Consider the following 22,176-nt stretch of genomic DNA (forward strand, 5'->3'; position numbering starts at 1 on the left):
TTTGGTGATACCTGTAGTTGGATGTGTCAGGTGTGTAAAGTAAGGATATGGCTTTAGAAAGTGTTGATACAGGTATGGGACCTGTTATCCAGAAGGCTCAGGACCTGGGGGTTTCCAGATAAGGGATCTTTCCATAATTTGGATTAATACCTTAAGTCTGCTAGAAAATGATGTTAACATTAAATAAACCCAATAGGCTGGTTTTTCTTCCAATAAGGATTAATTACATCTCAGTTAGGATCAACTACAAGCTACTGTTTTATTATTACAGAGAAAAAGGAAATCATTTTAAAACATTTAGATTATTTGATCATAATGGAGTCTATGGACGATGGCCTTTCCGTAATTCAGAGCTTTCTGAATAACGGGATTCCGGATAATGGATCCTATACCTGTACTGGCTGGATGACAACCCTAAATAAAATGGTTTTCACACTCATCATTCTAGTACATCACTGTTCTTGTGCAATAGAAGAGCAGACTGGCATTTTAGCCACCCTCTTTAATGAAACACAGGGAGCTAGGAAGATATGTGAACCCCACCAGAATTTGAAACAAGACTATTTGAGTCTGTTCAGTAGTGAACAGGGAGTGTAATACTCCCTGTGAATGCATGGGGCTGGTGCGAGCAGGGTTAGGGTCCAGGTGGCAGAGGGAGACTGTTTGAGCTGCCACGTCGCCGCTGTTCAAGTGAGTTTATTGGTAGCTCAGCGGTGGCGTAGCGGCCGAGGGGTTAAATAGACCCGCAGGGGCCACACTTACCTCCTTTTCACTTTGCCGAGCCAGGGAAGGAAGCGCACTGCTTTTGGTCTTGGCTGCGTCTCAGCATGGCTGCGGGGAGGAGACTTTTAATGGAGGAGGAACGAGTCTGGCTACAGAAGGAGGCAGGACAAGAGGAGCTGAGAGAGCTCTCAATTGGTAGTGCCAGCATCCGACATGCCTTCTGAGGAGGCGGCTTTCCCTGCTACAACTAGAGGGAGGGGGAGAAAGAGAGTGCCGGTTGCTAAGCGCTCAGTAAGCGTTGTTAAAGCAACAGCAATGCCAAAAAACGCAAAGAAGAGAAAGGTGGCTACAAAAAGTAGAAGACTGGAGGATACTTATCAATGGCCAGCAATGTCACCACCTGGGTCTGAGGAGGCGTCACATGCAGATGCAGCAGAGGTAGCTGGCCCAAGCACTTCAGGAACTGGAGAAAATGAACACAGAAGTGAGGGTAATGTTTTATTGTCTCATTTTGCTGTAAATCATTCGACTCGATACATCAGTTGAGCATACACCAGACATTTCAGATTTAAGCAGTTACATTAGAAACCTAGTTAAGGATATGTTAGTTACTACACCTGGCACAGTAAATACACAAGTAAGGTCAGGTGTGCCTGAAACTTGTCATAGGGATACTATCACCTGCAAAATGTTACCTTTGGCAAAAGAGTTCATGAAACGGAAAGGTGAATCTGAGGAGGATAGAAGGAGGCCAATAGCTAGAACCTTCTCAAATTGGCTACAGGCTTTCTGTATTTTTTCTAATTTACTTTCATCCAAAAAACCACATTAGCTCCACAGTTATTTAAGCATATTGATATAGTGCTTGAAGCTTATAAGAGTTTTGGTGGAATTGGATGGTTCATATATGAAGAAAAATTCAGACAAAAAATGGCGGTTCATAATGAATTAGCATTAAGGACATCGACTTGTGGTGGGGATGATGTCTTACAGAGTACAGAATCCCAACCCAGTTGGTAGTCTTAAACAGACTCCTGCTAAACCAATACATGCTGGGCATTCAAAGAGTCAACCTGTAAATGGCAGAGAAGCTGTTGTTATAAGCATGAGTACTCTGGTTGTGGTGCCAACCACCCTGCTTTTCGCTGCCTTAAAAAATTCATGTCTAATCCCAAAAATAGGAGAATTGCAAGAGAGCAGTTGACAAAAGGCGACCACTCCAGTGAAATTGCGAAGCATGGAGCCATACCTAGAGCTGTACCCAAACCAGGAGAAGGCAGCTTTAATTAGATTTGGTTTTAGCGAGGTATTTTGGATTCATCATTCATTGGAAATAGGCACTCAGTTTCTGATAACTTGAAATCTGTAAATTCTGACCCCAACATTGTGAGGGAAAAAATACAAAAAGAAATTCAATTGGGAAGAATTGAAAGCCCATTTAATTTTATTCCACTAGAGGGCTTCAGGATGTCGCCCTTAGGTTTAGTGGCTAAAAAAGAAAAAGGTCAATTTAATCTTATCCATCATCTGTCCTTTCCACATGTTATCTCTATCAATGATGGAATTGACCCAGAATTGTGTTCAGTAAAATATGCTTCTTTTGATAGAGCGCTTACATTGCTAAATCAGTGTGGAAAAGGGGCTTTGTTAGTGAAAATCGACATTCAGTCAGCATTCAGGTTACTGCCTATTCACACAAGCTGTTTCAAACTGTTTGGATTTCATTTTGATGGCCAATATTATTTTGACAAATGTCTCCCTATGGGCTGTTCCCTATCTTGAGCTTTTTTCAACATTTTTAGAATGGGTGGTTATGGTGGAATCTTGTTCTAGGTTAACACTTCATTATTTAGATGATTTTTTATTTGTTGGCCCAGCTAATTCCAGGGTGTGTGTGGTAAATTTAGATCACTTTACATGGATATGTAATAAATTGGAATCCCTTTGGCGGAGGAAAAAACAGTCCTTCCTTGTAATGTAATTAAATTTTTAGGCATAGAAATTGATTCCCTTAATATGGAATTTAGATTGCCCATGGAAAAGCTTGAAAGACTTAGGGAGCTTGTTCAGTTTGGATTAAAGTGCAATAAAATCAAACTGAGAGAGGTCCAATCTTTAATTGGCCACTTAAATTTTGCAAAAGTTATACCAGCAGGGAGGGTTTTCATTTGTAGGCTAGCAGTCTTGACTGCAGGGGTTAAGTGCCCCGATTGGCACTTAAGAATACCCAAGGCATTGAAAGAGGATTTAGCTATTTGGAATGAGTTTCTAAGTACTTACAATGGTATATCGGTTTGGCAAACACAATTCGCGGACAATGAGTCAATTCATTTATTTACAGATGTGGCTACTTCTTGCGGTTATGGAGCTTTTCTACAAGGTCATTGGAGCGTGTAGATGTGGCCTGCTCAGTGGCAAGAGACAGATTTACTAAAAAATTTAGTGTTTTTAGAATTGTTCCCTATAGTTGTTTCAGTAAAATTATGGGATTATAAAATGGCTAATAAAAGGATTATTATTAATTGTGATAATGAGGGGGTAGTTTATGTGCTTAATAATCTTACTACTAGCTCCCCACCAGTATGGAAATTGTTAAAATATTTTGTGTTGAAAACACTTAGATTAAAAATTTGGTTTAAAGCAAAACATTTACCAGGTTATGCTAACAAAACTGCGGAAGCTCTTTCCCTTTCAGATTTCAGATAAAATTATTCCGGGAGTTGCAGACACAAGCAGATCCTATGAATACCCCCTGCCCTCAACACATCTGGGACATCATCTGGATGATGTGATGGAATTGATTGGTCACTCTGTAGCTAATAAAACATGGGTGTCTTATTGCACTGCATGGAAAGAATGGGTTCAATTTTATAGCAAACATTCCTCTTATAATCAAGCAGTGGAATTATTGGTTAAATTTGTATTGGAATCGTATAAGACTCAACAAGCTGTGTCTAATATTAAGAAAAAGCTTATGGGCATTTCCTTTTTTCTGAAATTGAAAGGCAAGGAAGATATTACAAAAGCTCATTTGATTAGACAAATGCTAAAAGGGATGGCAAGAAAATCTCAAACAGTGGATCAACGAAAACCAATAACACTTAATTTGCTTGAAAAATTGTTAAATGTATTGAATGCTGTCTGTTTTGATGACTTTGAAGTTACTTTGTTTCAGTGCCTATTTTCTTTTACATATTTTGGTGCTTTTCGGACAAGTGAAATAGTTGCTTCAAGCAAAACAGCAGACAATGGGCTGCATAGTGTGAATGTTACCCTTTTCAAACAGAGGTTAAAAATAATCATAGGAAAATCAAAAACTGACCAACTTGGTAGAGGTAATATAATTTGGTTGGGACCAATTAAAAATAATTTTTTATGTCCTGTGAGCAATTACTGCAGGTTTTTGGCAGTAAGACCTAAGTCAGGATCTCAATTTTTCATCCATCACAACGAGACCCCAGTAACGCGATTCCAGTTTAATAAAGTGCTTCAAAAATGTGTCACTTCTTTGGGGTTGCAAGATCGAGGCATGGTATGGGTTAAGGTGATGGAAGTTTTAGCTCAAATGCATTGGAAATGGGGTTTACCAGATATTGTTGTGTTGCATGTTGGGGGGAATGACATTGGGAAAAGTACTTCTATAAATATTATATGCATGTTTTGTGGCCTCAAGTCATATTCATCTGGTCAGAAGTTGTATCCAGGTGGGTATGGACGGCGAACTGGGGTGCAAAGTACTTGGAAAAGTGCAAGAAAAAAGTTAATTTTGCAGTTGCAAAATTCACAAAGTCAGAAAACATGTTGATCTTGAGTGAGGTGGAACAGGTCTGTATCATACAGATGGAATTCATTTATCTGAAATTGGCTTGGATATATTTAACATTGGCTTGCAAACAGCATTGGAAAGAGCTTAACTTAGATGGGAGGTGGCCAAGCCCCACTAAAGTTTTAGGTTTAATTTAGGGGGCTTGGCGTGGAGGAAATTTAAGTGTACAAGGAATTTTGTTTTATTTCTGGCTGCGTTAATGGCAGATTTTGTGTTAATTGGTAAGGCAGACTGCTGAGTTTAGCAGAGGCTGTTCAGGTTTACGGAATAATAATAATTTATGTTTGCATTATAACAAAGATTAATTTGGAACTTAAATGGAAATGTAGTCAGTGCTTATTCCAATAAACAAGCTGCGGCCTTGCACCACCTCTCTCATTGTCTAAGGGGCCGATTCACTAAGGGTCGAATATCGGAGGGTTAATTAACCCTCGATATTCGACTAGGAATTAAAATCCTTCAACTTCGAATATCGAAGTCGAAGGATTTAGCGCAGATAGTTCGATCGAAGGATTTTAATCCAACGATCGAAGGAATATCCTTCGATCAAAAAAAGTTAGCCAGGCCTATGGGGACCTTTCCCATAGGCTAACATTGACTTCGGTAGCTTTTAGATGCCCAACTAGGGGGTCGAAGTTTTTTTTAAAGAGACAGTACTTCGACTATCGAATGGTCGAATAGTCGAACGATTTTTACTTCGAATCCTTCGATTCAAAGTCGTAGTCGTAGTCGAAGGTCGAAGTAGCCCATTCAATGGTCGAAGTAGACCAAAAAAACTTCGAAATTCAAAGTTTTTTACCTTCGAATCCTTCACTCGGAGTTAGTGAATCGGCCCCTAAGTGTGTTTATTTCTTACTTTGGGTCATTGCGAACTACCCACCCCATGAAATGATACAAAACACCCACTGTGTTTGATTTTAAGGCTAGACTTGTCATTGTAACAATACAATTCACCCAAAGGTGTTGGGTACAGTGACCATATAATGTTGCAAACCACTCCTGTTTTCAGCTTAATTCATAAATTCTAGTTAAAAAATAGATCAACTGCTAGTCAAATCGAAAAGGTCTAAAACCCATCATAATGCCGATGATACTGGAGAGGATTAAATTACTGCCGAATATTCCAGATGATCACATACTGGCACAATGTCTTTTGGGCACATAAACAACAGTATTTTACGTTTCTTTTGTTGAAATCCTCACAAATGATCCCACTGAGAACTATTAGCTGAAATACCTGAAAACCAATAACATCCTTAACTAAACAGCTCTACCTGGGTAGGAAGAATATATTTTCATTAATATGTTAACACTTGATAATAGTCATTTGAATGCATTGAAGTAGCAAATTGAGCATCTAATGTTTTATAAACTATTACACTACTATGGCTTGCCCAGAAGTACTTTTCAGAAGCAAACATGATCACTGGCAGTATGTTAAACTTTGTGATTATTCTTCTTAACATTCTTCTTTGTATTGTGTCAGCAAATCTACACTAACCATTGTTTTCTTGAAAAGGGCTCATGGAAGACATCTAGAGACGCCTATTGTGTTTATTCCTTGTGTGCTCAACTCTTCATTACATGAGCACCTAATAACAAAACAAGGGGCAGATGTATTAAATATCTAACTGGGGGATACAGAGTGGTTTTATTTTTACCTAGTTATTTCCTGATGGCCAGAAAAGTTTTTTATAGTTTACTTTTAAAGATTTTCAAATGTTCATATACATAATGCATCAATTTGTAAACAAAATAGGAGAATGGACCAGGAAAGACTTTAGCCCCGAGTCATAAGAGAGTGGCAGTGGAAAGTTTAAGTCAGCAGCCAACATACTGTATAGTTAATTGTTAAACCTTCTTAGTATGGGAGTAGGGAGGAATAGGGAACGAAGAGTGCCTTCCAGGCAGCTCTAGTGCAGTTCTGAGTCACTTAAACTCAAACTTTATTTATGGCTGGGAGATTAATATCAATAAAGTGTGCAAATGGGGCCCATATAAGCAGGTTACACATGGAGCCCAGTGTAATTTTTGTCGGATAGCTAAATGAGCGAGGACAATATTTGAAAAGCTTCCCACACACCATATACAGTCATAGGTTGGTGGTGGTGCTATTGAAAGCAGGAACTGCACACACTAAAGTTAGTGGAGAAAGTGTTTACCCAATATTTATTTGGCTACAGTGCACAATTGGAGTATTGTGTGGCCAAATATACATTGGGTAAACCCTTTTTCCAATAACGTTAGTGTGTGGTTCCTGCATTGCTGATTGCAATCCCACTCACCCACCCTGTTAATAAAGTAAATGTAATATTGAAACATTATTAATAATAATTAGTTATTAGTGATGGAGGTGACCCCTTGCCAATTATTTTAGGTGGGGCTTTAGTGCTTAAAGGTGGCCCTCTGAGTATAACTAGGGATGGGCGAATTTTTTCGCCTTGTTTCACCTCGGAATTGACGTCCATAGACTTGTATGGCGTCGTGCGACAAAAAAAAAAGATGCGCGTCAGACTTTAATGGGCGTCATGACATTTTACCGGTGGCGAATTTGTGGCAAAACGAAATGGGTCAAATTCGCCCTAAGTATAACCTGCCTGTAGTTGGAAAGGGTGGGAGCTACAACATGGAGCTGGCCACTGCTGCTCTAAAAACTATAACAAACAAGGGAATTCTGTGCTCACCAATAATTTTTTAAACAGTAAGCAGGAGTGCAGTGAGGCTCTGACCACAAAATTCATACAGACAAATACAAGTAGTCCTCTGCACTCAACCCATTATCAATATATTTAAGATATTTTGTGCCTTTAGCTTATTTTATACAGGAGCAGTGGCCAGCTTCTTATTGTAGCTCCCACCCTTTCCAGCCACAGTCAGGTGATCCCAGTGGTGGCCAATAAAAGGGCAACCATGGTTTTAACCTTGAAGCAGCAAGTAAATTGCAGGTAAAACTCATTCTTAATGAATCAGATACAATTTGAGCCACACCAGGGATAACTTTGACATAGTTGGCCAGCTTAAATATATTGCAATATATAGACAAACAATCCCTGTTTTCTTTAAAAGGTAAGGCATTTTTAGTAGCTTAAGGTACAAAATGTCTCAATGTCTTAAATATATTGATAATGGATTGAGTGCAGAGGATTCTTGTATTTGTCTATGAATTTTGTGGTCACAACCACATTGCACCCCCTCTTAATGTTTTAAAAATTATTGGTGAGCAGAACTTTCCTGTGTTTGAGTACGGTCGATGGCTCCAATAAACAGGAAAGACAGAAAGGAGATACAGGAGCAACAAAAAAAAACCACACACACACAAAGCAATCAAAATGAGTGTTCAGCATATAAAATCCAATCGATTCATATGGTCATAAATTGGGCCACAGTGTTATCCAAAGATGCTGACATCTTTTCCATTGTAAAAATCTGCTGAGTTTAAGTTAAGCTTGTAAAGCTGAAAGCCAAGACTGTTCGTAGTAAGGCAAGATCCATTTGGCTGCAGAAAAAACATGCCTTCAAAAAGTACCTTAAATATTTAAATTATGGAGCAAATGGAGTGGTGAATTTGAAATATTGTAGCTCAGAAGTTGTTTCAGTAAATCAACATTGTCCTGAGTTTTTTAGCTATGGGCCAAGACAACGGATATGTATCAGGAGTCAATGTCTGAAAACCCCCTAACAAAGTGGGTAGGAGATAACATCATGTCAATATTTTATATGATAATTCCTGGAGGAAGATCTAGTTTTGTTCTAAATATTGTTCTAGTCATTTGGAGTTTCCTGGCTCACATCGTATTTTCACTGCCCAACATATGTAGGCTCAGAGAGAGGCATGACAGAGAATAAGGCTATAAACTTTGGACAAAGCACCTGGACAATTTGGAGAAAGTTTGCATAAAGTTTCAAAGAGTTCGGAATAAAAACCTGAATGAGACAAAACAGATAAAATGTTTAATCTGATTGTTACTGCATTGTTCCTCTTGAGAAAAATCATATATAAATTGGAGAAACTGAAAAGAGTTAACTATTATTATTAGCTAAAAATTTAACTGTAGTGAGATAATGTTTATCCCATAAGACAAAGTACCTGGGATGCAAACCTGGAGGGAAAGAGGTGTTTTTTAATCTTTTATTTATCTCAAACGGCCAGTTAATTGGACACTACCTTATTAGTAATCTGATATTTCTTCATGAAGAAAGAATTCACCCAAAAAGCCTTAGGGGTATATTTATCAAAGAGTGAATTTAGAGATTGCACAGTCCGCTAGAGTGATATTCCACCTCTCGCCATTCATTTCTGTGGGATTTTGAAAGGTGTATTTATCAAAGGATAAATTTTCACTTTCACCCATTGATAAATACTCTTTTAAAAATCCCATAGAAATGAATGGTGAGTGGTGGAATTTCACTCTAGAGGACTGTGGTGATCTATTTCATTCTTTGATAAATATTCCCTTAAGCTGGCCATAGATGCAAAGATCCGATCGTACGAATCATCTCCCGACCCGCCACTAACCATTCAGATCAAAGTCTTACCAGTCAGATTAGTTAAGAACAGATCAGCAATGTTCTGCCCCTGACAGCAATCGTACGATATCTATGTCCAACCATAGCTAGTGTCAGTCTCCCACTGAAAATCGTACGATCGGCAATACACGCAGAGATATTATCGGCAGCCGACAGAAATTTTCTAACCTGTCCGATCTGAAAAATGTCGGGACTCTCCACACACGTTCCGAAAATCGTACGAATCCTCGATTCATACGATCAGATCTTTGCGTCTATGGCCAGCTTTAGGGGCAGATTTATCAAAGGTCGAAGTGAAAATTCGAATTAAAAAAATTAGAATTTTGAGCTAATTTTTGTGTACTTTGACTAGGGAATATTCCAAAATTGATTTGAATTTGAAAAACCATTTGTCATCTAAAACCTGCAGAATTGCTGTTTTAGCCTATGGGGGACATCCTAGAACCTATTTGGAATTTTTTTTTTTTTTTAAATTTTGAATCATACAGAGCTGCAGAGCTGTTTGTGATGTTTATTGTAATGTTAATTTAAGTACCCTGAAGTATTTGCATCAATGAAGGTTAACACCTCTTTTTGAAGGTCATCTAATATCATTAACAGAGAGAGCTCCTGTCTTACTATGAAATGGATTGTTTGTTCCATGATTCAGATAATAGCTTTTTATGAAGGGGGGGAATGACTGCAAAAAAATGATTATAGCATAGGGCCAACTGGACCCCAAAGGAAAGATTCAATCATCCTTGTGGGAAAATAAATTATTAAATATGAAATGCTCTGTATTTTTTTTGTTACTGAGGGGTGGGTATCGTTACAGCTCTCTAACAAAACATGAACATTAATAAATCATCCCCAAAGTTTTCACAGGATTTTATTTTATATAATATTCATAAGGTGGGAACCAGCTTAACCTTCTGAAGGAATACATTAAACATCTATACTACACATGCTCTTAGAGCATTATTTATATTGCTCCTTTTTATGTTTATATCCCCGAGCACCTATTTCATGATGTAAATAAACAAATTCTGTATGGACAGCATGAATTCTTCAGCACCTTGTTATAAACGTATTCACTCTTGTCTAGTTAGCGTTGTCCTTCTGTGTCTGAAGTGCTATAGGCTTCCCCTACAAATACATTTTCTTTATCGTTAAATACCTTTAGCTGCAAAGGACTGATACACAGTAGAAATAGAAAAGAAGGATTATTATACCCATAACATAGGTGGAAGGAGATTCAGTAGGTCACAGCCAGCTTAGAAACTGCTTACATTTAGAGGCAGTCCTGATACACTGGTGAGGAAGTAAATGTTACGTCCAGTAGGAAATCCCTTGATGCATTTTGATGCATGAACAACAATTGTAAATACTTGTAAATATTTAATTTCAGTATTAAACATCAGTATTAAAATTCAGACAAACGAACGTAGAAATGTGATTTTAGCCTTAGCAAATTGGCAATTACCCTTCTCAGAAGAAATCTATTTATAGAGCATCAGAGAGGACAGTGGAAGCAGTCCCTTTTGTAATGCATCTTGCTAAATACTACCTCGCCTGTCTGAATCAAACAGAATTCACTATGAAAATAAAAGCCGTAGCTTGTAAACAATGCAAGGTCCCAGGCAGCCTGTTATTTCTATGTTTATATTACTGTTCAAGGCAATGCCAAGCTTGTTGTGTAAGCTGTTGTAAGAGATTAAGCAATTAGGGAGTATTAAATGCATTTTGAAGAGCTGGGTCATTGAAGGGGAGAGGGAGGGAGAGGGAGACAGTGAGGGAGGCAGAGAGGAAACGAGAGATATACAGTAGATACATTTATCCCTTACTCTGAGCTTACAGGCTGGAAAGGACAGATCATCACTAAGAATTCTTCTTCCATTATATATCTTCTCATATTCCTGCTGGACACTGCTTCAATGGGTAAGTAATATGAAACAGTTTTCATTTAAAAAAATGTTTTATATACAAATGTGTCCATTATACATGTTTTTTAAGTATAGCACCTGCATATATGGTTTTCTGTGTAGAAAGGAATTAATTTGCATTAATTGCAATTAATAAGATTAACACATGTATTTCTGGGCCGATTGTATAAGTTACATATTCTCAAGTCCTCTGAGAAACAGAAACATGTTCTGAAATGCCTTTGTTTACATAAATATCTTTAATGCATGCAATGTGATTTGGGCTAGCCTTGCATTAAGCTTGATGTAACAGATTAATATATATATATATATATATATATATATATATATATATATATATATATATATATATATATATATATATATATTAATATAGATGTATGCATGTCCCTTGGCACTTGTGTTTACATTACAATCTTCAAGCCATCCACTAAATCAAAGCATGAATGGCATTGCTTTCCTGTATGGCTGCTTTACATGCAGGGTTGGACTGGGGGGCCCGGGGCCCACCTGGACTCCAGTCCAGGGCCCCCTTTACAGGCCCCCCGATCCCCCTACTGCAAAGCGCCTTGCGGCGCCCCCTCAGTGCGCATGCGCACACGGTGCCGCCTCTGTGTGTGTACGCACACGGCGCTCCATCGGCGCACATGCGCACACTGCGCATCAACGTAGATCCCTTCTTTTTTCAAAAAACAAGCATCAGGGAAGGGGGCCTGGCCCGACGGGGGCACATGCGCACACTGCGCATCAACGTAGATCCCTTCTTTTTTCAAAAAACAAGCATCAGGGAAGGGGGCCTGGCCCGACGGGGGCCACCGGGTTTTTTCCCGGTGTCCCGTCGGGCCAGTCCGACACTGTTTACATGAGTGCTATAAACTTATTTATCCAGAATCATGTTAGATATGAAGTTTTGCTGCACCTAGTGCGCAGGGTCACTGTTATTTATAGCCTTTATAGACCCCCCCCAATAGGAAATCAAGTTGCAGCCCATTTTCTTATTTTAATTTAAGTTCAGACAATTCTAGAAATGGAAGTCCCAAGGGGGGCAAACTCTGCAAGCCACCAAAAAAGTTAACATATCACAGCTATTTTAAGGTCATGCCTTATAAACCAAACAACTCAACAAACAAGGCATTATTGTCAACCCCAGCACCAAATCTGCCTAATAAAAGAAAACATAATTCTATGCAACTTTCCAATATACATTTATTTAAAAATGTCAGCCCCCCTGCAAAGACATATCTGTTAATAAGATGCCTTGTCTTACATTGGGCCAGATTCAATTCAGTGAGAAAATCTAATGGTTTATTACGTGCAAACTCAAACTTTTCTCCAAATGCAGTTCCAGTGTTTTCCCCATAGACTTAAATTGAGTTTTCACATGATAAACAGAGAGATAATTTTTTTTCTGACTTGATTTGCATCTCAAATTGAATGTTGTCAATTCACATGATAAACCCTTTTCTTATTGACCCATTGTATGAGCCATCAGGGCAGAGAATAGAAAGGGACAGACAAACACGGCTTTCAGTAGAAATACATATATACAAATAACTTAGACCAAATAACAACCCTTAGAAACATTTAAATACATGTATATTGCAAAGTTTATTTGAATTATGTTTTCTTTAATTGAGCAAAAACATTTTTTTGGGTCGACATTCCCTTTAATTTGTTGATTATAGTCTTATAATGGGCCCTTGTTTGTTGTTTTTTTGTGTTTCTGATTAAAAAACAGAATGTTAAAGCCAAAACCAGAACATTGTAAGTCCCTACAGATCCAGGGAAGGCTTACTTCTTACAATCTTACTTTACAGCAAACAGATTAACCATGTAACAGGGAAAACATCAAAATATGAATGCATCCTTGCAAAACCTGATGAAAAGGTTGATTTTACTGGTCTGTCATAAAATAAACTTTTTGAAAGCTTAAATATGAAGCAGTGCCGCATCAATACTGCAAATCAGTATTATTTTTGAGTTTTTTTGCTTTAAATACTTTTTTTTCTTATTTAACTTCTCTTCTTAAGGGCTTTTCTATTGAGATTCTGGGAACAGGTCATACAGGAGTGCCTGGTGTAATTTGGTGCTTTGTAGTGTTTTTGGGTGGAGATCCGCCTGTCAATTTTCTGTTAACACTATGGGGCTGGTGATTTTATTTATTATGTTCTACTACATGTGACTTATTTATTGAACAGATGATATGCTTAAAACATATTGAGGCTAGAAGCACAAGAGCTGGTTAGGGGTGTAAAATTGCACCCCAAGAAGCACATACAGGAAGCATTACACTATTAGCATTGTTACCGCTGCCAGTAAAAGGTGGCCTAACCCTTTGTATACTATTGTGTGAGTGGAAAGTGTTGCACCTATAAGCACAACTTGGAAATAGCACAGGGACAAGCTGCAAAGTGCAAAAAGGCACATTTTAATTCCAACATTTGCTAAATGACAACTCCCATCATTCTGTCTATATGGTGACATATGGTCTATATGTAGGTGAGAAAATAAATGAACCATGTTTTTGTATTCTATATCCACTGTATGGAAATTTTAAATAATAAAAGCAGTTACAGACAGAAACAGCAAATGTGATATTTAGTAAAGAAGTTTAATTTCCTGTTAGATTAAAGAATACATTTTAGTATATTTCACTTATGTTACTATAGATTTCTCATTCTAATCTTGTTCACTTCAGTGAGCAAAACCCTTGCAAGAGCTGTCAGGCGCATTTAATAGTTCCTCAACTGTGAATACTAATTAGGTTTCTACAAGTGATATAAGCACTGGCTAAAATTAGAAAGTCAAATCTTGAGTGGGATATACCCAGGGCAAACTCCCTAATTATATCTTATAAAGAACTATAATACAGTCATGTTAATATTTGTAAAATCAAGTGGTGAAATAAGCAGTAGATCCAAATGATTAGCCCTTGTGTAAATTAACATAAACAGTTCTGAAAATAGAGACATTGGTTAATTACGTTTATTCCCAGGCACACTATCATAATGTATACTTAGGCAGTGGTGTAACTAGATGTTGCATATCTTTACAGCAAAATCAATTTAGGGCCCTAAAACTTCTACCAAGATGTATAAAATTGCCCTTTAATTAGGGGCTTACTGAGGCCTCTACCCTTACTGTGGCCCCCTGCAACTGCACAGTCTGCTTGCTCTGTAGTTATGCCCTTGGTTCTAGGAGCAGAACAAGCCAGGACGCCATCAATAGAAAGAAATTGTGTTAATGCACTAGTTAAAGGGACACTGTCATAGAAAAAAGTTAACAGTGCTACTCCAGCAGAATTCTGTACTGAAATCCATTACTCAGATTTTTTTATATTCAATTTTGAAATCTGACATGGGGATAGATATATTGTCAATTTCCCAGCTGCCTCCAGTCATGTGACTTGTGCTCTGATAAACGTCAATCACTCTTTACTGCTGTACTGCAAGTTGGAGTGATATCGCCCCCTCCCCCCCAGCCTAACAACATAACAATGGGAAGGTAATGAGGTAGCAGCTCCCATGTCAGATTTCAAAACTGAACATAAAAAAAATGTTTGCTCTTTTGAGAAATGGATTTCAGTGCAGAATTCTGTTGGAGCAGCACTATTAACTGATGTGTTTTGGAAAAAACATGTTTTCCCTTTAATGGATGAGATTATCATTGTAATATTTGTCTGTGCCTCTGCAACAGTAAATATGATAAACTCCATTTACATTACTAACGAACTTTGCCTTCATCTTCTTCTGATTTTTTCCAGTTTTTGAATGGGCAGTCACTGAGCCCATATAAAGACAATTGCTTTGCAAGGCTACAAATGTATTGTTATTGCTACCTTTCTATCCAGGCCCTCTCCTAATCATATTCAAATCAATGCATGGTTGCTAGGGTAATTTGGACCATAGCAACCAGATTGCTAAAATAGCCATCTGGAGCTGCTAAATAAATAGCTATATAACTTAAAACCCACAAATAATAAAAAAATAAAAACAAACTGTAAATTGTCTCGTCATACTGTACATTAGTATCAACCAAGCTATATAGACCTGAGTGTGAGTGTTTCTTCTCCCCAGTCTCTGCATGATTACATCACTACGTCAGACTGATCTTAGTTTTATTTTAGAGCAATGACTTTATATGCATCATGGCTAAATAGAAGTCGTTGGTAATTTTTCAAGATATACTGAACAATTTAATGGAAGGGGGTGAGCTCAGTTAGAACATGTTCAAGAGAGGCTGCAGGCTTTTCTTTTCCTGCCATTGTGCAAAGTAGCAGTTATTCACAGAAATAATTCTGATGCCATGACTCTATATTCTAAGAAAGAACATTCTTTAAAAATCCAGCCTGCTCCAATTATCTGTCAGATATCTAGGACAGGCTCCTATATATTTTATTTTCCGCCAAGTCCTCTGCATATTATTTTTTCTGTCATTCAGCGGATTTTTTTCTCCCTTTTCCTAGTTTCATTACTATAACCCAGGCATGTCCAAAGTGCGGCCGGGGGCCAAATGTGGCCCGCCTTCAAATTTACACTGGCCCTCAGCCTCCATCATGAAATTAATAATAACGCGGTCCGCCAGCACAGTGCAATCAGGAATTGCCTAGCTGTAATATTTGGGCACATTAGTGAAATGATCTGCCCCTTGGTCTATACTGCTGCCTTCGTGCTGAAGAAGTTAGCAGTAGACACGTACTGGCACATAGTGATGCGCCGATTTACATACTTCTTTAGGGCTGAAAGTGTCAATAGACGTACTGACATGCCAGTACAGTAAACTACATGCTAGTAAGTGTCTATTGCTAACACCTTCAGCACACAGGCAGCAGTATAGACCAAGTGGCAGATCATTTCACTAATGTGCCCAAATATTACTGCTACGCCTAGGCGATTCCTTGTTTAAATGAGTTAAATGATGTTAATGGTTCAAAGAATGTCAGGCTGAATGGTCGGCCCCCACACATATTCACCTCACCAAATCTGGCCCTCTTTGCAAAAGTTTGGACACCCCTGCTATAACCAATCTCTCTCATGTAAAATAAATATGAATGCATTCTACATTGTTTTAGTTTTTACTGATTACTTATAAAATTCAAAAGGGAATATCTGGCCCCTGCAAATGAGAATACTGTTCATTATCATTGTTGCAGTGCCCTGTATCATTGACAACTAAAAGAAACATATTTAAATTTAAAGTAACAGCCAAAACAAAATCCTTTGTGGGGATAGTTTTAATGATCGACACCCCATGTCTCTGGGGGAAAGAATGGTGTATTCCAAAGTATTAGAGCAGTGATCCCCAACCAGCAGCTCGCAAGCAACATGTTTCTCACCAACCCCTTGGCTGTTGCTTCCTAGAAGCCTCAAAGCAAGTGCGTATTTTTGGCTTGGAGGCAAGTTTTGGCTGCATAAAAAACAGGTGTATTGCCATATAAAGCCTCCTGTATGCTGCCAGTCTATATATGTGTTACCAAATAACCAACCACAGCCCTTATTTGGCACCCCAGGGACTTTTTTTCATGCATGTACTGTCCAACTCTTTTTATTTTTGAATGTGACTCACAGGTAAAATAAGGTTTGGGACCCCTGTATTAGAGCAAACAAAGAGGAGTTATGCTTCATTTTAGGATTCCATATATAGAACTGCTGCAGGCAGCTATTGGGAGATAAATTATTAACCTGCATATTGGGGTTGGACTCCCAGGAGAATCCTTTTTTAGTTTTTAGCTAGGATTAGCCAATTAGCCAACTTGTGTCAGCACACAAGTGCTGATTTTGATAGGCCCACAGTCCCAGATTTTTGTTAAAATGTCCTGTTTCCAGGGGAGCGTGGCTAGACAAGAAACGGCGTGGTTGCATTTTGGGGAGCTCCTGGGGCTCCAAGCTTATTCTCCCTCTTTTTCTTCCACCCCACTTTAATAAATAGCCACAGGGGTCACATAGACAGCAGAGAGGCAGACCACCAACGGATTTGGGCAGGATCCGGTCTCCTAGTGCCGTGTGGGCCCGGAACACAGTGCGGCCTAGCTGCGTGAGGGAAGCCACGGGCTAGAGTGAGCGTGGTCCCCCAAGCGCGGCCGACCGGAAGCGCGGTCCTTGCCGGAGCTAAGCCCGAAGCTTTGTGGCAGAAGGAACTGGAACAGTATCCGGGGGTGAGTGGCTTTGGAGCCCTGGGGGCCCTTAATATAGCGCAATACCTGCACCACAAACAGCTTCCCAGTACCAGCACCATGAGCACGCCAGATACAAACAGCGCTCAGTTAAGCTACTGAAGCAAAGATCCCGCACCATTTCATATAAGCCCTTAATTAGCGTTTACCAACTCTGTTCTGCCTGGGGCCAGCACAACTTTCACCCCAAGGACATTAGTCAGTGGGGACTGTTGCACGTATGAGGAGGGCACTTCTACACCTAGGATCAATAGATCCCTTTATTACCCCTCAGTGGCAGTACACCTGGAGCCTGTACCTCCTATAAGCAACTGCACATACCATCAGATCTGCAGTCAAGGCGGTCACTGGACTGTTAGGAGTAGTGCAGACAACTAATAACAAAACCACTGTCCCACTCCTTATAAACGGCAACTGCTACATTGAACTCATGATTTACTTTGCCAACCTTCGCAGAATATGGAGCACTGTTTGGTGTGCAGACAACAGCACTGAACCTGTTAACATGATAATTTGATTTACCACCTCTAGTGGTTGACCCATGCACCATCAGACACCCTTTCTGTAATCCTTTCTCTGATTTAGCTTTGCAGAAGTATAATACAATTGATGTGGAGCGCTTTATACAGCGGAATATAAAAATGGGGAAAGACTCTCAAAAACAAAAATCGGACACAGCTGCGAAGATGGAACGTTTTGCAAGAACGGCGTCTCAGGGCCCTCCACAGGAATCAGACAGCGCCTCACCCACATCATCACCAGCTTCTCCTCCTGTGGACCAGGAGGCGAGAGAACCAACCTCATCAGAGCTGCTGGCTGCAATAATGGAAATCCGAACAGCAACAACGACACAACTAGAAGAAATAAAGGTTGATCTCTCACACTTAAGGCATGATCTCCAAAACATTAGAGAGCATACTACTGAACTAGAGACGAGAGTCTCTACTCTGGAAGACACAGTGACCCCTCTTCCAAATGATATTTCGGGGGTCAGGCAGCAACTTAAGTCAGCGCTCGACAAAACAGATGACCTAGAGAACCGACTGCGCAGGAATAATGTGCGTATTATAGGACTTCCTGAGAAGTCTGAGGGCCAACACCCATAAATATTTGTTGAAAACTGACTTAAGGAGCTACTGGGTGAGGAAACCTTTTCCAGCATGTTTGTGGTCGAGCTGGCGCACAGAGTGCCGACCAGACCTTTGCCACCAGGAGCCCCTCCTCGGTCATTTCTTCTCCGTATGTTAAACTACAGAAACCGAGATGCAGAACTGTGGGCAGCCAGACTAAAAGAACCTCTCTCCTTTAATGGAACCACTGCGTCACTATACCCAGACTACTCCCTGGTTATACAAAAACAAAGAGCTACTTATAACGCAGTGAAAAAGAGGCTCAGAGACGCCAAGGTCTCATACAGTATGATCTATCCGGCAAAGTTACGGGTGCAGGATGAGGATCTTTGTGACCTGAGCTCGCCAATGTGTTGTAATGTTTGCGAGTAGCTGCTGCTACACTTATCACCAGTCAGCCGTATTGCTGTATTACTCTCCATACTCCCTTTGATGGTCAATTCGAGGATGCTGATAATGGACCAGCAAGGAGCTGATTTTCAGCTAACCACCTTAGTAATAGGCCGCAGCTCCCACCTGAGAACTGCAGACATGGTAAGGCTCATCCCATAGTTATCTTAAGTAGTAGCTAAGAATACCCACAGAGCCCCTTACTGTCATATAACTATGCTAACTTTGGCTGGAACTATAACACAGGCTCCTGGTTAAGGGACCACTCATTTCTTAAGTTTATGCATTCATCACAAACAATACCGGTCAACAATATGGGTGCATGGGAAACCACAGTTTACAGTAATCCATTCAAATTTTTGGATAGTTTTTGATTGCATTTCTTGTTGCTGTTTTTTGTTTATATGCTACAAATGTGTATCATGGTTATATGTTGACAAGGAATGCTGCTTAGGCCGCCACAGTAACACTCCCCATGTCAAGTTATGGGTAAAGGCTCACCCAGGTTTGGAGGGTGGGGTTTTTATTTCAGTTAACACACTGGTATTTGCTTAGTCGTACTTCTCTAAATTGTCCAGGCTGCTGGGGTGACTCCCTTGGAGTCACATATTATGAACATGAAGTGATTGTCCTAATACTAAACAAAGTACTCACCAATGGGATTAGTTAAATTACTGTCCAGGAATGTAAGGAGCTTTAATACTCAACCATGTCCATAAATTTAAACATGACATTGTACTGCTTCAGGAGACCCACTTAACAGGACAGAAGCTATTAGCCTTAAAAAAAATTCTGGGTTGGCCATGTATATCATGCACCGTTCTAATGCTACTCTATAGGGTTATCTGTCTTGGTAAGGATTTGGTATTTGAACTAATGCAGGTCCACATTGACTTTTATGGCCGTTATGTAATAATGCATTGCCACATCAGTAATCAAGCACTAATTTTGGTCAACGTCTATATTCCACCTCCATTCTCTATAGAAGTTCTACACACCATTTTTCAAAAGATAGCTGCACTCCCCCCTGATACATTGTGCATGCTGGGGGACTTTAACACCACTACCAATCCCACAATGGATAGAACCTCAGCAGTTGATCCAGCAGCCCCACAGCTTGTAAGATGGATGGAGGCAGTTGGCCTTTCTGACATGTGGAGAGAGAGGCACCCCCAGGAGAAGCAACTCTCTTGCTACTCTTCCGGTCATGCAACACTGCCAAGAATTGACCTGGCATTAGGGTCAGCAGATCTGGCTCATTTGGTTCAAAATATCTCCTATCTCCCTAGGATGCACTCTGACCACTCCCCGCTGTGGGTAGAACTCCAATTAGGATTACCCCCTGGCCGGAGGCTATGGCGCCTCTCCCCGTTATGGTTTACAGACCAAGCAGTATCAGAGGCCTGTGTGGAAGAGTTTGTGGATTACTGGGAAATTAACCAAAATACAGCCTCACCCTTAGTAGTCTGGGATGCAGCCAAGGAAGTGTCTAGGGGTACATTAATTGCTACCATCCATACAACTAGGAAGGCAAAAAAGGCAGACATCAAAGCTGCAGAAAGATCACTACAGGAGGCAGAACAGACTTATTGCCATACCAAATCCAAAGAAAATCATGATACACTCTCTAGGGCCCAAAGAAACCTAGATCTCCTGGTATCAGACAACACAAGAAAAAAATTACTATATTCTAGACAACAAGGGTTTGACCTTGGGGACAAAAACAGTAAAACTCTGGCATATATGGCAAATCTAACGGACCAGATTACAGTTATACCTGAAATTAGGAACCACAGGGGGGATTTAGTTACGGAACTTTCAGCTATGGCCAACATGTTTGCTGAATACTTTAAACAGATCTACTCTCCCCAACCCAGTAACCAAGACGTAAATGTTGAACAGTTCTGGGAGGGCATCGATCTCCTGAAACTTTCACCAGAAGAAAGACTCTGGGAGGGCATCGATCTCCTGAAACTTTCACCAGAAGAAAGACAATTCCTTGATAACCCACTAACAAAAACAGATATCGCCTCAGCGATCTCAGATCTCCCAGCGAATAAAACACCAGGCCCAGATGGCTTACCGGCTGCTTGGTATAGACTACTTAACAACCAAATATCCCCCCGGCTATTAGATACATTCACCCATGCAATTCGGAAAGAGGAACTTCCCTCCTCATGTTACAGGGCAATAATAGCTCTGATACTTAAGGAGGGAAAGGACCCATACTCCTGCAACTCCTACAGGCCAATATTGTTGAATAATACTGACGCCAAAATACTGGCAAAAATACTGGCTAACAGACTAGTAAATGTCATTACGTCCCTTATACATCCAGACCAAACAGGCTTATGCCCAATAAAACAACTTCCATTAACCTAAGACGCTTGCACACACACATCCAACTGGCTAGGCATTATCAAAGCACTGGGGTAGGTGCATCATTGGATATAACCAAAGCTTTTGATTCAGTCAACTGGACTTATCTGTGGCAGATTCTAGAGAAATTTGGCTGTGGTACTATCTTCATTGCCTGGATCAAACTACTGTATAAAAAACCTACTGCTCAAGTTCGGGTCAATAACTTATCTGTAGCCTTTGAATTAGGGAAGGGGACCAGACAAGGTTGCCCTTTATCGCCCCTCCTATTTGCATTGGCAATCGAGCCACTGGCAGCAAAGTTAAGACAGGCACCATTAGTCAAAGGAATCACACTGGGCAATATCGAAGAGAAGGTAGCCTTATATGCAGATGATGTACTACTTTTCTTGGAAGATGCAGGTCCATCACTCCATGCCGCATTAGATATACTAGAGAGATTTGGAAGGCTAAGCGGCCTCTTGACCAATAAAACAAAATCTGTATTATTTCCTTTAGGAAACACAAACCTGGCAGAAAGGGTCCTTATCCTCACTCCGGTAACTAGATTCCGCTACCTTGGCATAATAATTAGTACAGACCCAACAACATTTGTATCTGAGAATCTGGACCCAATCCTAGTAAAGTTTAAAAACGCAACCCCACATTGGGTTAAACTTCCTCTGACATGTTAAAATGCTATATCTCCCAAGGTTTCTTTACCCACTCTGGAACTCGCCAGTTTACATAATCATCCCATTCTTTAAGAAAGTAATAAGTGAGTTTTTCTCATTTATTTGGGCCAACAAAGCACCTAGGCTATCATGGCTCACACTTACTGCATCTAGGGATAAAGGGGGACTTGACCTCCCTCATCTGCAAAATTATTATTATGCATCCCAGCTATCTTATATACATAATTGGTTTAACCCAATTTTAACAAATTTGCATGCAACAATCATGGGTTCTCTGGAAGCTATATGCAACACCCCTTATAGAAGGGGGGGGGACCTTCCTCCGTTGTTAGGAGTAATCACCACTCCCATTAAAGTGTGGGCAAAATTACAAGCTAAAGGTGCTACCTCTTACCCTAAGTTACCAGGGAAAACACCTCTGGGGAGAAACTCG

General features: G+C 39.9%; 1 protein-coding gene and 1 long non-coding RNA gene across 2 annotated transcripts in view; one reads left to right on the plus strand and one right to left on the minus strand.

Annotated features, from left to right (window-relative positions):
- Window positions 1–826, minus strand: part of LOC121396307 — a 37,444-nt gene extending 36,618 nt beyond the window's left edge. The window contains exon 1 of the long non-coding RNA XR_005962974.1: window positions 763–826. This is a non-coding gene — a long non-coding RNA (uncharacterized LOC121396307). The remainder of the gene's footprint in view (window positions 1–762) is intronic.
- Window positions 827–10,835: 10,009 nt separating this feature from the next.
- The window catches only part of LOC108703389 (rap1 GTPase-GDP dissociation stimulator 1), a 47,066-nt gene continuing 35,725 nt past the window's right edge, over window positions 10,836–22,176 (plus strand). Inside the window, exon 1 of the mRNA XM_018239464.2 lies at window positions 10,836–10,993. Within this exon, the coding sequence (XP_018094953.1) occupies window positions 10,990–10,993 (4 nt within the window). The 5' untranslated portion in view covers window positions 10,836–10,989. The remainder of the gene's footprint in view (window positions 10,994–22,176) is intronic.

Source organism: Xenopus laevis, chromosome 7S, assembly GCF_017654675.1.
Source record: "Xenopus laevis strain J_2021 chromosome 7S, Xenopus_laevis_v10.1, whole genome shotgun sequence".
NCBI classification, from domain to species: Eukaryota; Metazoa; Chordata; class Amphibia; order Anura; family Pipidae; genus Xenopus; species Xenopus laevis.